Source organism: Dendrobates tinctorius, unplaced genomic scaffold (assembly GCF_039654945.1).
Source record: "Dendrobates tinctorius isolate UK_male_01 unplaced genomic scaffold, ASM3965494v1 ptg000250l, whole genome shotgun sequence".
Classification (NCBI taxonomy): Eukaryota; Metazoa; Chordata; class Amphibia; order Anura; family Dendrobatidae; genus Dendrobates; species Dendrobates tinctorius.
The window spans coordinates 11466214-11482882 of NW_027361917.1; the positions used below are offsets into that span (position 1 = coordinate 11466214).

General features: G+C 45.6%; 1 protein-coding gene across 1 annotated transcript in view; it reads left to right on the forward strand.

Moving 5' to 3' along the window:
* Window positions 1-307: 307 nt before the first annotated feature.
* Window positions 308-16669, forward strand: part of PYGB (glycogen phosphorylase B) — a 100878-nt gene continuing 84516 nt past the window's right edge. The window contains exon 1 of the mRNA XM_073557473.1: window positions 308-652. Coding sequence (XP_073413574.1) covers window positions 410-652 — 243 coding nt within the window. The 5' untranslated portion in view covers window positions 308-409. The remainder of the gene's footprint in view (window positions 653-16669) is intronic.

The following is a 16669-nucleotide window of genomic DNA, read 5'->3' on the forward strand; positions in this document are numbered from 1 at the left end:
CACATAGCCTCATACTATTATTAGTGAGGTTGTTACTGGAAGTGACCTGTGTCCCTGGCTGTCCACCATGGCTTTATTACAGGCTTGGACATCCTCAGTGGGATGACGTCACCTTCGTGCAGAAATCTATGACGTCAGAAGCTTACGTTTCCCTGTGGCTGTACTGCGTCTCTGGCCATACAATGACAGTGTGCACACGTCCCAGCTGGGGGCCACGATCAGGTGATGAGAGCCGCGGGGAGGAGCAGCACAGTGATCAGCGAGGGAGGACATCCCTGTTATTTATGATCCCTGTGTACAGGAGGCCGGTGACACAGCGCGCATGCGCATCCCTCCTCCTCACTGCAGCTCACAGCCTGACGACCCTCACAGCTCCGCACACCCGTCACTCGCTGCACTCTGCTGAGCCATGGCTGCACCGCTGTCTGATAGTGACAAGAGGAAGCAGATCAGTGTGAGGGGCATCGCGGGGCTCGGGGATGTGTCCGAGGTCAGGAAGAGCTTCAACAGGCATCTGCACTTCACCCTGGTGAAAGACCGGAACGTGTCCACCCCCAGAGACTATTACTTTGCCCTGGCACACACTGTCAGGGACCACCTGGTGGGGAGATGGATCAGGACCCAGCAGTACTACTACGAGAAAGACCCCAAGGTAAGGGACAGGTGCTGTGTGCCCCCTGCAGGGCAGCTCCACTTCTTCCATCTTGGCTTGTTTTCCAGAATGACTGCAGCATCTCGTCTTCGCAGATCGCATCGCCCATTCCTCCAGCCGGCGCACAACGGGTTAATCCGGCCATCCTGCTGTGTTGTATTTGCAGTGTATGTGTCCTCACTGGGGATCAGCAGGGGTCTGCAGTGCAGGCTCTGACCTCACACTCACCCCAGTCCCTGCAGCTCTGGATGTGTATGGAGGAAGCCATGCCTGCATCCCCTGTGCTGCCATTTCTGGAGGATCTGATGAGGCCTCCATGTCCCTCATCTGTTGACCTTGAGGGGATCATGCCGGCATCCTCTCTGATTCTCTGCACATCCTCTTATGGGGGGGGGGTAGATAGATGATTTCTAATTTACAGGTCATGTATGATTGCTGATGTGTCCTGGGTGTCAGGAGGCTGCGATCACCTCCAGATCTGCGGACACATGAAGGCTATCATCTGTTGTGTGCAAATTGACTTCTCTTGCAGAACAAAGCAAAGTCAGTTTTGGCTGAAGCATTATTAGACAATAGACATTATGTGTTTTTTTCCATTGTTTTCATTGTACTTTCAGTACAGGAGAAATCTAGTCCTGATTTACAAAAGATAACTAATCTAGGGTGTGAGACAATAGAAATAAAAGATCCGAATACAGAGAAGACACAGTGGAGGCTAATCTATGGCTATCAGGAATACAAATAGCCAGTAGGATTAGTGGTGGAGCATGAATGGGGTGAAGGGCAGTCCCCAGAGAGGGGATTTAAAGGGAACCTGTCACCATAAAAATGCAGCCCAATCTGCAGGCACCATGTTATAGAGCAGGGGGAGCTGTGTATATACATAGAATATATTCAGTAGAATCAGTGTTTTATCACTAAAACTTCTGCCCTTTCTGGGGTTTACAGTCCAGTGCGTGGTCCGGTCAGTGACTGACAGCGCTCTCTGTGTATGTGTGCCTAGATAGGACCACTCACTGGGCAAAACCCCCCTGAAAGAGCAGAAGTTTTACTGATTAAAACAGAGGTTATCCTGAATCCATATATCAGCATCGTCACAGCTCCTCCTGCCCTATCACATGGTGCCTGCAGATTAATGGTAACAAGTTCCTTTTAAATATAAAGGGTGATTGGCGCACTAGAAAGGCATTTAGCTCGACTGGTGAGGCGGGTTAGATCCGTTCATATCCAGAAGTCTCAGATTGTCTTTCATCATTAGCACACTGCTCCCCTGCCTCCTGCTTGCCGGGAGCCCTGTGCTCCTGAGTATTGATAGTTCAGGCCAGGAGCATGATGGTGCTGCTGGTGTGAACTGAGCGCTCTGTCATGCCGCTAGCAGGGGCAGTTTTGCTTTAGGGTGTGTGCACATGGTGCGGATTCTGCTGCGGTGTACAGTACCATCATATCCTATGGGAAATGGAAACCGCAGTGCAGACGGTGCGGATTTGCTGCGGTTTCTAATCTGCAGAAAGAATTGACATGTCACTTCTTTCTGCGGATTCCGCTGCGGTTTACCATCTCCTCCATTATAGAGATGATAAACCGCAGGCTAATCCGCAGGTCTTTTGCCCTGCTGATTTACCTGCGGATCTTGCAAAATCCGCGCAGATCAATCCGCAGCGTGTGCACTCACCCTTACAGCATAGGAGAAGTGCATGGATACTGACTCTGGCATCCAGCTATCCACCAGCTTCAGAGCGGCGCTGTTGGGTCCAAAGCTTAGAGTCTGCAAGTGGCGCACACTCCATGCCTTGGTAACAGGCCACTCAGATACTGCAGGAGGGCCGCTAACCTCCGCAATGAGCCGGACACAATAGAAATAAAAATCCCTCCGTTGTTGAGAATGGATAGGAGTTTTAATGAGCGGTAAATTGCAAAGTTGCTTGTTTTTACTCATTAATGAAGATGAGATGACTCATTTAATGGTTCCCTAAGTGAAGCTAGGTGGCTTTCAGTGACCATTTAAGAAGTAACCTTTCTGTTTATTAATTGTGAGAATTCAATAATGGATTGTTTCCAGGCACTGGCAATTTTTTGGTATGCCCAATGGTCCTTTTAGATTGTGGCCTGCTACTGAGTGAATGAGATGGTGGACCCCGATCCTCTGTCTATAGACTTTGGGACAGGACCACCAGGGGAGGTACATGCCACCTCTGTCTACACCCCTTAAGCCCAGGGACAATGTGCTTTGTGATTAAATGCGCATTTACAACAGCTACTTAGTGGCATTCTATAGACACTGCAGATCAGCTACTTGTTTGCTGTTCAGGGGTCATTTAATGGCCTGTTAAGACAGGGAGACCTCATTTAATATAGTCCCAGAACAATCAGTAATGGATCGGTCTGTGGGCATAGGTGGCCATTCCCCTCGGCAGCACATTTTTTGTTTAAGGAGGACATTGTGCTGCAGATATAGCAACAACAACAAAAATCAGTCTGCCAGTAAAATGAACCCCAGACCAATCAAGAAATAAGCTGATCAATAAATTATATCAATACATGTTTATTAAATATGAAGTACAATGTTAAATCATAAATTTCAAACGAAGAAGCCTCACCTAAAGAACAAAGATGTCGCTAAGGCAATAAAGTGGTGGCGTATGAACAGAAATGGATGACCAAAATAGGGGAAAAAGCACGGGGGCTACAAGGTTATACATGTGTTTCTGATATATGGGATGACACACCTGTATTGAGTACAAAGGTGCAGTATGATCACACATATGCTGGCACAGTGTAAGTACCTTTTAGAAAATGCTGTAGGAGCAGTATTTGGCTGTGTGTCCCTCCACCCCTACTGCAGATATAGTATATTACAAACAAACCAAAAGTTAATCACACCCAATGAAGAAGCCTTTAGCTTGTTTGTCAGGTGATTGACAGTGTATATGCATCTTTAGCACTAACTATCTGAGCAATACCCTATAGAAAGTCTCGAATATGAAGGGGTTACTTGAGATCTCCGCTGTGTATCCTACCTCTTTTGGCACATGAGGCTAATCACCTACTGTGAATGAAGGCCTGACTGTCCCACAGCAAGAGAGATAAGGATTAGGTCTTATAATGGCCAATAATTTAGCTGTTATGGCAATAAGCGGACGCCAGAGGTGTCTGGCAGTGGCCTATTCTCCTCAGCCAATACAAAAATCAGGGAAAGATGGCTGCCAGCTATCTGAGGTAGAACCTAAATGGGCTTTTTAAGCGAGTTATAGACACCAGGAAGGCATGCGTTACTATGTCTGAGTAAGGCTATGTGCACACACTGCGGATTCTGCTGCGTTTCCGCGGCGTTTTTGGCCCTGCGGAACTGCAGCAGTTCCGCAGACATGGTACAGTACCATGTTGCCCTATGGATTTTAAAAACCGCTGTGCTCACGCTGCTGTTTTTTCCGCGTGGTTTGGCTGCGGTTTATAAACCACAGCATGTCAATTGTTTCTGCGGATTCCGCTGCGGTTTCACACCTTTAACATAGTAGAGGTGTGAAACCGCAGGGGAAAACCACAGGCCAAGCCGCAGGTCACTTTACTTGCGGTTCCGCGCGGAAAAACCCGCAGGTGAATCCGCAGTGTGTGCACATAGCCTTAAGGATAGAATTATGGCTAGGTGCAATAGGGTCAGTTCTGCATTTGTGTTCATAGAGGGTAGTAATTAAATTGTTTGATCTGGGGGTATCTCTAGATTTCTGAGCAGGGGAATTGGTAGCTATCCTGTCTGTGTGGAGGCCCTTTAAGATTTGCTGATGAAAACAGGGTTGTGGAGTCAGTGTCCATTTTTTTGCAGTCGAAGTCGGTGTAAAATGGACCAACTCCAACAATATATTATACATCGGGAACAGTAGTACAGTGCAGGATGTGCTGTAAATGTTTTCATAATAATTTGGGAAAGTTATGAAATGTCCTATAATTGTCTGTTCTGTTCCTGATCTAAGGATCTGGGCTTTTAGCTGAGATGTATCTGTACTGCACTTTATGTCCATGCTCAGTAGTGAGCAGTGCTGTGGGGTCATAGCTGAGATGAATCTGTGCTGCACTTTATGTACAGTTAGGTCCATATATATTTGGAGAGAGACAACATTTTTCTAATTTTGGTTCTAGACATTACCACAATGAATTTTAAACAAAACAATTCAGATGCCGTTGAAGTTCAGACTTTCAGCTTTCATTTGAGGGTATCCACATTAAAATTGGATGAAGGGTTTAGGAGTTTCAGCTCCTTAACATGTGCCACCCTGTTTTTAAAGGGACCAAAAGAAATAGGACAATTGACTCCAAGGCTATTTCATGGACAGGTGTGGGCAATCCCTTGTTATGTCATTCTCAATTAAGCAGAGAAAAGGCCTGGAGTTGATCTGAGGTGTGGTGCTTGCATTTGGAAGGTTTTGCTATGAAGGAAACATGCGGTCAAAAGATCTCTCCAGCGGTCAAAGGAGCTCTCCATGCAGGTGAAACAAGCCATCCTTAAGCTGCAAAAACAGAAGAAAAAAAAACCGAGAAATTGCTACAACATTAGGAGTGGCAAAATCTACAGTTTGGTACATCCTGAGAAAGAAAGAAAGCACTGGTGAACTCATCAATGCAAAAGGACCTGGGCGCCCACGGAAGACAACAGTGGTGGATGATCGCAGAATAATCTCCATGGTGAAGAGAAACCCCTTCACAACAGCTAACCAAGTGAACGACACTCTCCAGGAGGTAGGCATATCAACATCCAAATCTACCATAAAGAGAAGACTGCATGAAAGTAAATACAGAGGGTTCACTGCACGGTGCAAGCCACTCATAAGCATCAAGGATAAAAAGGCTAGACTGGACTTTGGTAAAAAACATCTAAAAAAGCCAGCACAGTTCTGGTAGAACTTTCTTTGGACAGATGAAACCAAGATCAACCTCTACCAGAATGATGGAAAGAGAAAAGTATGGCGAAGGCGTGGTACAGCTCATGATCCAAAGCATACAACACATCATCTGTAAAACACGGCGGAGGCAGTGTGATGGCTGGGGCATGCATGGCTGCCAGTGGCACTGGGTCACTAGTGTTTATTGAACATGTAAAACGAAAAAAGTGGTTTGGTACCGTGTTAGCCAGTAGAAAAAAATATATAAAGTGCTCTCAGTGAGAGAAACAAAATAGGAATCTTGTGGGTATGATACCTTTTAATGGCTAACAAATAATAATAATAATAATAATAATAATAAATTTTATTTTTATAGCGCCGACATATTCCGCAGCACTTTACATTTCAGAGGGGATTTGTACAGACAATAGACATTACAGCATAACAATAATCACATACAGTAGATTATAACAAATACCAAGAGGAGTGAGGGCCCTGCTCGCAAGCTTACAGTCTATGAGGAAAGAGGTAGACACGAAAGGTGGGTGGTAACAGTTGCCCTGATTGTATGGACCAGCCATAATGTTAAGTGTGTAACAGTACAGACACAGAGGGCTAATGGATGCATAAAGCATGTGGGAACATGATGCTGGGAACCTGGTTATGGTAAAATTTTTGGCTCTGCCACACAGGGATAGGTTAGGTTAATGTGTTGAGGCGATAGGCCAGTCTGAATAAATGCGTTTTCAGGACACGCTTAAAATTGTGGGGATTGGGGACTAATCGTATTGACCTGGGAAGTGCATTCCAAAGAATTGGCGCGGCACGTGTAAAGTCTTGGAGACGGGAGTGGGAGGTTCTGACTATTGAGGATACTAACCTCAGGTCATCAGCAGAACGGAGGGCGCGGGTAGGGTGGTATACTGAAACAAGGGAGGAGATGTAGGGTGGTGCTGAGCCATGGAGGGCTTTGTGGGTGAGGGTAATAAGTTTATACTGAATTCTGGAGTGGATGGGTAGCCAGTGTAATGACTGGCACAAGGTAGAGGCATCGGTGTAACGATTGGTGAGGAATATGATCCTGGCTGCAGCATTCAAGACAGATTGGAGAGGGGAGAGTTTTGTAAGAGGGAGACCGATTAGAAGAGAGTTACAATAGTCGAGACGAGAATGAATAAGAGAAACAGTAAGAGTTTTTGCAGAGTCAAAAGTAAGAAAAGGTCGAATTCTAGAAATGTTTTTGAGGTGCAGATGACAAGAGCGAGCCAGTGATCGAATGTGGGGGGCAAAGGAAAGCTCGGAATCAAGTATGACCCCAAGACAGCGGGCATGTTGCTGGGGAGTAATAGTGGAACCACAGACGGAAATGGCAATGTCGGGTGTAGGTACATTAGTAGCGGGAGGAAACACAAGGAGTTCAGTCTTTGACAGGTTCAGTTTCAGATATAGTGAGGACATGATATTAGACACAGCGTTTAGACAATCGCCAGTGTTTTCTAGAAAGGCTGGCGTGATGTCAGGAGAAGAAGCGTATAATTGGGTGTCATCAGCATAGAGATGGTACTGGAAACCAAATCTACTGATTGTTTGACCAATAGGGGCAGTGTACAAGGAGAAGAGGAGGGGGCCTAGAACCGATCCTTGAGGAACCCCAACAGTAAGGGGAAGATGAGAGGAGGAGGAACCGGCAAAAGAAACAGTAAAGGAGCGGTCGGAGAGATAGGAGGAGAACCAGGAGAGAACGGTGTCCTTGAGGCCAATGGAATGGAGCATAGTGAGGAGGAGCTGATGATCCACAGTGTCGAATGCTGCAGAGAGATCCAAGAGAATTAGCATGGAGTAATGACCATTTGATTTAGCTGTTAGCAGATCATTAGAGACTTTAGTGAGGGCAGTTTCAGTGGAGTGTAAAGAGCGGAAACCGGATTGGAGAGGGTCGAGAACAGAGTTTTCTGAGAGATAGCGGATAAGACGGGAGTGGACCAGGCGTTCCAGGAGTTTAGAGATGAAGGGAAGATTAGAGACAGGTTTATAGTTAGCGGCACAATTTTGGTCGAGGGATGGTTTTTTAAGTAGTGGATGTATGATGGCATGCTTAAATGAGGAGGGAAAAATACCAGAAGAGAGAGGTTAAATATTTTAGTTAGGTGAGGGGTGACAGCAGGGGAAAGGGACTGGAGGAGATGTGACGGAAATGGGTCACTGGTGCAAGTAGTTGGGCGAGAAGATGCAAGGAGCCTGCTTACTTCTTCTTCTGTGACTGGTTCAAAATCAGAGAGTGAGTTAGATGCAGTGGGGGAGGGAGGACAGTGCATGGTATGAGGGGATTTGGAGATAATTTCCTGTCGGATCTGGTCAATTTTTTCTTTGAAGTAATTGGCCAGATCGTCAGCTCGGAGCTCAGTGGTTGGGGCCTGTACTCTTGGATTGAGTAGAGAATGAAAAGTGTCAAAGAGACGTTTCGGGTTATTGGACAGTGAGATGATGAGGGTGTTGAAATAGGTTTGTTTGGAGAGGTGAAGGGCAGTGTTGTATGTTCTAAGCATAAACTTAAAATGGATGAAATCTTCGTGTAGATTGGATTTTCTCCACAGACGTTCGGCGCACCTGGAGCACCGCTGCAGGAAACGTGTTTGCACCATGTGCCAGGGTTGTCGCCGTCTGCGTTGTGGTGTTCTATTTATAGGGGGTGCAAATTCATCCAGGGCAGTTTGAAGTGTTTGATTGTAATGCTTCAATGCAGAATCAGGACATGAGAGGGAGGAGATAGGGGCCAATGAAGACTGCAAGTTCTTCAGAAGTTTCTGGGTGTTAATGGCCTGTGTGTTTCTATAAGTCTGGACAGTGGGGGTGACCTGAGCAGCCTGGCAGTTCTTTATAGAGAATGAAAGAAGATTGTGGTCAGAGAGCGGGAGAGGGGAGTTTGCAAAATCATCCACTGCACAAAGCCGAGAGAAGACCAAGTCGAGGGAGTTTCCGTCTTCATGCGTTGGAGAATTAGTAAGCTGCGAAAGGCCAAATGAGGAGGTTAGAGATAAAAGGTGAGTAGCAGATGGGGAGAGGGGAAGAGTAATGGGGATGTTGAAATCTCCCATGAGGAGGGTAGGGATGTCACAGGAGAGAAAATGTGGAAGCCAAGTGGCAAAATGATCCAGGAACTGATGGGAGGGGCCGGGAGGACGATATACCACCGCCACTCGCATGGAGAAGGGGGTGTAGAGTCTGACGGCATGGACCTCAAAAGAAGGGAAGACAAGTGAGGGTACTTGAGGGATAACCTGAAAGGTACATTTTGGTGATAGGAGCAGACCAACGCCTCCACCAGCTCTATTGTCTGATCTTGGGGTATGAGAGAAGTGTAGCCCCCCGTATGAAAGAGCAGCAGCAGCAGCGGTAGTATCTGACTGCTGGATCCAGGTTTCAGTAAGAGCCAGAAGGTTAAGAGAATTAGAAAGGAAGAAGTCATGAATGAAGGAGAGTTTGTTACACACTGAGCGAGAATTCCAAAGTGCACAATTAAGAGAGACAGATGGCATGCAGGGAATATTAATAAGATTAGAGGGGTTTCTGAGTGTAGCAGTGGGGGGGTTTGACTTTCTATAACATGGGGGACCAGGGTTGGGAGCAATGTCTCCTGCAACTAGGAGAAGGAGGATAGAAAGAGTGAGCAGATGGTTAAGTGATTTGTGAGAGCGTCTCTGGTGTTGAATGGTGGGACTGGCTGGATCTGTGCAATTTAACAATGTGAAAAGAGCATGAGTGCTATACATAGGAGAGGAAAGGAGCGAGGGGCCAATATGGATGGAGTGTGGAGAGTTAATGCCAGGGCGGTGGATGTGTGTGAATGCAGCGGCCAGGATAAAAATTACACAAATGCATATGGTATATATTTGTTGTACTCCTAATGTACAGGGAGTAGATGTATATAAATGTCTTACCTGTCTCCTGCCCTGTCTACCTGCCATGTTATAACTGCCAGAAGTACTTTGATACATGTACTTCGATTACATGTGCATAAATGCCACCCCTGCATAAATGCTCCCCCTAGCTAGGTCTGAATATATAGGAGGTTACGGCTAAGTTTTTTTTTTTTTTTTGGGCTCTCTCTTCTCTTTAATCAATCACACTAAATTGAGACACCAGGACCCAATAAAATGTTGTGGTCAAATAAACACATGTCCAGCACTACATGGATCATAAAGCACTTTGAAAAGTTTCTTGACCTCACAACATAAGGGGACAAGCAGAGTAAGTTGAAATAACTATATACCAGATATAAGCTTGCAGAGTTGAAAACACATAGATAGCATTCAGGATTAACTGCTTGCTGACATTGAATGGAGACACAGGAGTGGATTCAGAGCAGAGATTGGAAAAGCTGGTTACCTGTATGAAGAGAATAGATAGTGAATGTTGTTACAAAGCAAGCTTTCGGGACTGCTTATGTCCCTTCATCACATAAGCAGTCCCGAAAGCTTGCTTTGTAACAACATTCACTATTATTTGTTAGCCATTAAAAGGTATCATACCCACAAGATTCCTATTTTGTTTCTCTCACTGAGAGCACTTTATATATTGAACATGTGACACAGGACAGAAGCAGCCAAATGAATTCTGAGGTGTTCAGAGCCATACTGTGAGCTCAGATCCAGCCACATGCAGCCAAACTGATTGGTCGTCATTTCATGCTACAGATGGACAATGACCCAAAACATAAAGCCAAAGCAACCCAGGAGTTTATTAAAGCAAAGAAGTGGACTATTCTTGAATGGCCAAGTCAGTCACCCGATCTCAACTCAATTGAGCATGCATTTCACTTGTTAAAGACTAAACTTCAGACAGAAAGGCCCACAAACAAACAGCAACTGGAAACCACTGCAGTGAAGGCCTGGCAGAGCATCAAAAAGGAGGAAACACAGCGTCTGGTGATGTCCATGAGTTCAAGACTTCAGGCAGGCATTGCCCACAAAGGGTTTTCAACCAAGTAATAGAAATGAACATTTTATTTACAATTATTTAATCTGTCCAATTACTTTTGGTCCCTTTCAAAACAGGGTGGCACATATTAAGGAGTTGAAACTCCAAAACCCGTCATCCAGTTTTAATGTGGATACCCTCAAATGAAAGCGGAAAGTCTGAACTTCAACTGCATCTGAATTGTTTTGTTTAAAATTCATTGTGGTAATGTCTAGAACCTAAATTAGAAAAATGTTGTCTCTGTCCAAATATATATGGACCTAACTGTACATGCTCAGTAGTGACCAGTGCTATGGGGTCATAGCTGAGATGAGTCTGTGCTGCACTTTATGTACATGCTCAGTAGTGACCAATGGTGTGGAGTCATAGATGAGATGAATCTGTGCTGCACTTTATGCACATGCTCAGTAGTGACCAGTGCTGTGGAGTCGGAGGTGAGATGAATCTGTGCTGCACTTTATGTACATGCTCAGTATTGACCGGTGCTGTGGAGTCGTAGTGGAGATGAATCTGTGCTGCACTTTATGTACATGCTTAGTAGTGACCAGTGCTATGGAGTCGTAGTGGAGATGAATCTGTGCTGCACTTTATGTACATGCTTAGTAGTGACCAGTGCTATGGAGTCGTAGTGGAGATGAATCTGCTGCACTTTATGTACATGCTCAGTAGTGACCAGTGCTGTGGAGTCGTAGTGGAGATGAATCTGTGCTGCACTTTATGCACATGCTCAGTAGTGACCAGTGCTGTGGAGTCATAGATGAGATGAATCTGTGCTGCACTTTATGTACATGCTCAGTAGTGACCAGTGCTGTGGAGTCATAGATGAGATGAATGTGCTGCACTTTATGTACATGATCAGTAGTGACCAGTGCTGTGGGGTCATAGATGAGATGAATGTGCTGCACTTTATGCACATGCTCAGTAGTGACCAGTGCTGTGGACTCGTAGTGGAGATGAATCTGTGCTGCACTTTATGCACATGCTCAGTAGTGACCAGTGCTCTGGGGTCAGAGTCAGGGAAATTGAGGAGTCTGAGGTTTGGCTTACCTACTCCAGAGCCCTGATCATTAGTAGGAGCTGGTATGTTGAATTTCCAATTGCGGATCCTTTTGTTTGACATGGAGATAAGCCCCTTCCAGACTCTGTTCATAGCTGTTCCTTGCGTTGTCACTCGCTGTGCCAGATTCTGCACAGTGTCACTTGGACATGCTATAAACCTGTCTGATGTATAAACTTACAGATGTATCTGTCCGTGTGTACGTTTTACATTTTAAGAATTTAGCTATCATTCCATAAATTTATTTAACCACTTCTCATGAAGAAAGATGGAGATGTTGGTAGATGTGGCTGAAAATGACGTCATTTCTTTCTTATTATGTGGCATGTCTAAAGTACCCATATCTGGAAGCACACGCGGAAGGGAGCAAGTGGTGAGCTGACTGCGGCTCTATCAAAGTCTATGAGAGATACGGAAAAGGAAGCAGTCGGGCAAAAAATGAGTACAAGTGGGAGAGTCCCTGTACATTTGTGCACTTTTTATCTTATGTAGTCTTTTTAGTTTCTTTGATGTCCGTTACCTATAGATGTGAATCGGGTGGTGAGGGCACATCTGGTGGGAGCTGGTTTAGTAAATTATGTAATATTTTCTTTGTTGGACGCTTCCGTAGTAAAAAGCTGATGTTAATGATGGCCGATCAATTGAATGACCTTCAAGCTCCAGGGCTGGGACGTGAGTGAGGCCACACATAAATCATGTGCAGAAATAGCTACATCACATCTCCGCTTCATTTGTAGCTTTATGAAAATATGTTTAATTTAGCAAATAAAACCTTAAATGTGTTGTATATCGGATACAAATAAGGGATTTTCCGGGGATGTGATATCGATGTTTTATTGTTTGGCTAGGTCACCAATATCAGATGACTAGGAGTCCTTTATATAGGACCTCAACTGATCAGAAAACATTAGATCTGGTGGCAGCGGGATGTAGAGATGTTCAGAGCTGAACAGCAAATCTCCATTTAAAATGTAGCGGCTGCAGTTGAGTACTGCAAATCATCTCCTATATAAGGGGGATGCCGTAATAACTGATAGGTGGGTGTGCTGGTACCAATCTGATATCAATGACCTATCCTAAGGGCAGGTCATTGGTATTATATGCCCAGACAACCCATTTAAAGGGAATCTGTCAGCAGGTTTATGCTGTGTGATCTGAGGGCAGTATGAGGTAGGTGTTGAGACCCTGATTACAGTGATGTGTCACTTACTAGGCTGTGTTCTTTTGTTTTAATAACATCAGTATTTTATCAGCAGGAGATTATCACTACACTAGATGTGTGCCCGATGCTATCACATCGGGAGGGCAGTAACATCACGATGGGGCAGCTTTGTGGCGCTGGGGGTGGCGGCCTACCCACTTCCGTGCAGTCACAACCGGAAGGAAAGACGGTGTTTTGCGGCCTGTGCTGTGCGGCCTTCATTTCTCCCTTGAGGAAGCCACACTGTTAGTGGCGATACGCGTGGGGTGTCTTCCCCCTCCTGTGAACCACATGCGGGAACTAGGTTCTCTATCATGGTCTTTGTAGAGACGCTACTTATCATGGTTTGTAGGGCATAGTTTTTCTGCTGCACCACAGAAACCCCCTTGAGATCAATGCAAGCATTATTGTAGGAATGCTCCATGGTTTTTTCCTTATTGGTGACTTATAGTTATACCATGCGATTTATTTTGTTTAGTTTGTACCAACAATATTGCTTTTTCATCTAGCACTGTATTGCTTATTTGCACAAAATGCTTCATCTTGCATGATATGAGATATATCTTCCTTTCTCATGTATCTATTTATTGAGAATTAATATATGGCACTTAAAGTGTATTGCCTATAAACCTGGGTTATTATAATCTTAAGTCATTTTTACATATCCCTTTTTGCCTGGCATAATGGAGGAGGAGAATACTGGGTCTTTATTACAAGACTTTTTTGATGGTGTTGTTGTTATGTGGCCAAAGTGTTTGGGTCCTTTTAAATGTTTTTAAATATGTCACTTTTTGTATTTTTTTGTGTCAATAAAATCTAATTGTATTTGTATATATTTTTCTGAGATATTGTGATGATTAACATTGGGTTGATCGCACCTTAATACACACATCTTTTTCTAGATTTTTGGTGTTTATATATATATATATATATATATATATATATGTGTGTGGTTGATGATCCCCATTTAGGAGAGTAAAAATTCTATTAGTGCACTCAAGCTTCTCGCTTTCTCATACCAGAGGGTGGTTGCACCCAATCTCCAGCACAGGCCTCAAGCCGCGGTCTTTCCTGCTGGCTGTGACTGCACGGAGGTGGGTGGGCAGGCAGCTGCGGGATCCGGCGCATGTAGTCAGGCGGTGGGTCCTGGCGGGGGTCCGGCGGCGGCATCCCTCTTATTACTCCCCTCTCATTACACCCTCTTGTTACACCCCTCTCACAGCCGGCAGGAAAGACCATGTTTTGCGGCCTGTGCTGGAGATGGTGTTCGGCGCCACCAGAGGGTGGCCGCACCCAATCTCCAGCACAGGCCTCAAGCCGCCGTCTTTCCTGCCGGCTGTGACTGCACAAAGGTGGGTGGGCAGGCAGCGGCGGGATCCAGCGCGTGTAGTCAGGCGGTGGGTACTGACTGGGGTCCGGCGGCGGCATCCCTCTCATTACTCCCCTCTCATTACACCCCCTTGTTACACTCCTTTCACAGCCTCGTGATCGCAGCGGCGGCAGATGGGATCCGAGCAGCGGTTGGGATCCGAGCGGCGGCTGGGATTCAAGCAGCATTCGGGATCGCAGCGGCATTCGAGATCGCAGCGGCAGCCGGGATCCCAGCGGCGGTCGGGATTGCAGCCGTGGCCTGGGCGGCGGTCGGTATCGCAGCAGCGTTCAGGATTGCAGCAGCGTTCGGAATCGTAGTGGCAGCCTGGATCCGAGCGGCTGCTGGGATCCAAGCAGCGGCCAGGATCCCAGCAGCGTTTGGAATTGCAGCAGCATTCGGGATCGCAGCGCGGCCTTGATCCGAGCGGCGGCCGGGATCCCAGCGGCGGTCGGAATCGCAGCTGCGTCCTGTATCAGTTGGGATCGCAACTGCATCCTGGATCCAAGCACAGCTGGGAGTCGAGATCGCAGCTGCATCCTGGATCCCAGCGGCATCACTTGGGTGTACCAAAATGGCGGTTGGCGTACTTCCGGTGCAGCACAGTGGATTGTGGGATTCGGGGACATCCAGACGGAAGTGCATGACAGACAATTTAAGGCAATTATATATATAGATGACTAGGTGTCTCATACCTTCTAGTCAACTGCTCTGTGTGACCTCTCCACCAGCACTGAATAGCAGCTTTCTACCAATATACATTGTACACAGGAAGCTGCCAATCAGTGGTGTGGGCGGGGTCATACAGGGCTCAGCATTCTGGTCACTGCTAGATCTGCAGCAGAGAAAACAGTGATTGTATCACAACTGCTGCACCCAGTGAACTAAGTGATACTTCGTTGGAATCGGGGTCTCTGCCCCTGCATCATGCTTCTTTCAGATGAGGTAACAAAAATGTGGTGACAGATTCTGTTTAATAAAAAGCTATATCTTAGTATAACAAATAAATAAAAGTAGTGATTGTCATTGTCAGCGATCCACTTGTTTTGAAGCTGTCCCAGTCCCTGCTGGCCTCTACTCCCTGATCCTGATTGTCAACACATCTGAGGTGGCAGAAAATGCCCACCACCAGGCAGACTGCAGTGGCTGGAGCTGAAGGTGGTATGCAGCACATAATATGTGTAAAAACACATTCACTTCCCAGCACTGGAGCTTGAAGGTCATCCCATTGATCGACCATATATCACATGCTCTGTTCTATCTTGCAGCATCCATTAGACAGCATATTATATCATCTACTCACCCAGCTCCCACCAGATGTGCCCTCATCAACTGATTTACATCAATCGTAAGGGACATCAAACTACAAAGATCTACTGGTGCATAATATAAAAAATACCATGCTTTGTGTGACTACAATAAGGAAACTCCTATCCCTGAGCACATACGTCCTACATGTTCTGTTAGATCATTTATTGAGAGCAAGTACCACTAACAACTTGAGTTAGGCATTAGGTGATTTATCTGTATATGATTAGCGTAAGGGTTCATTTACACTATGTGATGCACAGTGTTAAAGGGAATCTGTCAGAAGGATCACCCCTCCTAAGCCATCTATATGAGCATGCAGTCATAGAATATTGAGTAAAATGACACCTTGATATCCAAGATCTGAAGTTTTATTCCAGAGAAATCCATGTTTTTCATAACATGTAAATGAGCTGTTATGGGCCCGGACACTGATCTCCCCTAGAATCTGCCTCCAGAGCTTATTTAAGTGAAAGGGAGTGTTACCAGTGTGAGACATATAATGACTGACAGTCTGATCTCACTGCAGGGCTGTGTGATAACTAACCCAGTACAGCAGAGCTGAGCTTTACCTCATTACAAATATATTTGCAACTGCAGTTGTTCTCTCCTTGTGCTTCATTTTCCATCGCATAGGCAGCTGGTATGCAAGGAAGGGCTATACAGCAATGCTGACCACAATGTGAGAAGAGCTGCAGCTCTTAATCCTTAGCAGAATATTGAGTCATGTAGGTAAACTCCATATAGTGTTAACAAGCTATGCCACACACAGAGTAACTATTAACCCTCTAAGAGAGTTTTTGAACCACAGTCATACAAAAAAAAACACATGTATCAAAGCAACATTACCTACAGTGTAAAGGTCCAGGAACCCACCACACCAGACGCACGTTTCACAATTAAATGCTTTGTCCCGGGGTGATGGGCTGGTGGGCTGGTATGGAAAACTATTTAAACTGTCATGGCTATTGAATTAATTATTTACCGATGTGCAGGTCCACGCGTAAGTTGCTTTATGAATACGCCTTTGCCATCATTATACATCTGCGATCACGTGCATGGGCATCATCATGTAGTCATCACATATACACATCATGTGAGTGACGCGGTCATGTGCTAAGACATGATTTAAGTGCCGATCGTGTGATACAGACCAGGGCTCATCAGTATACAGCAAGCATAAACGCCTGCTCCGTAAGATAGCCATGGTAATTACTATCAATGTAAAGTC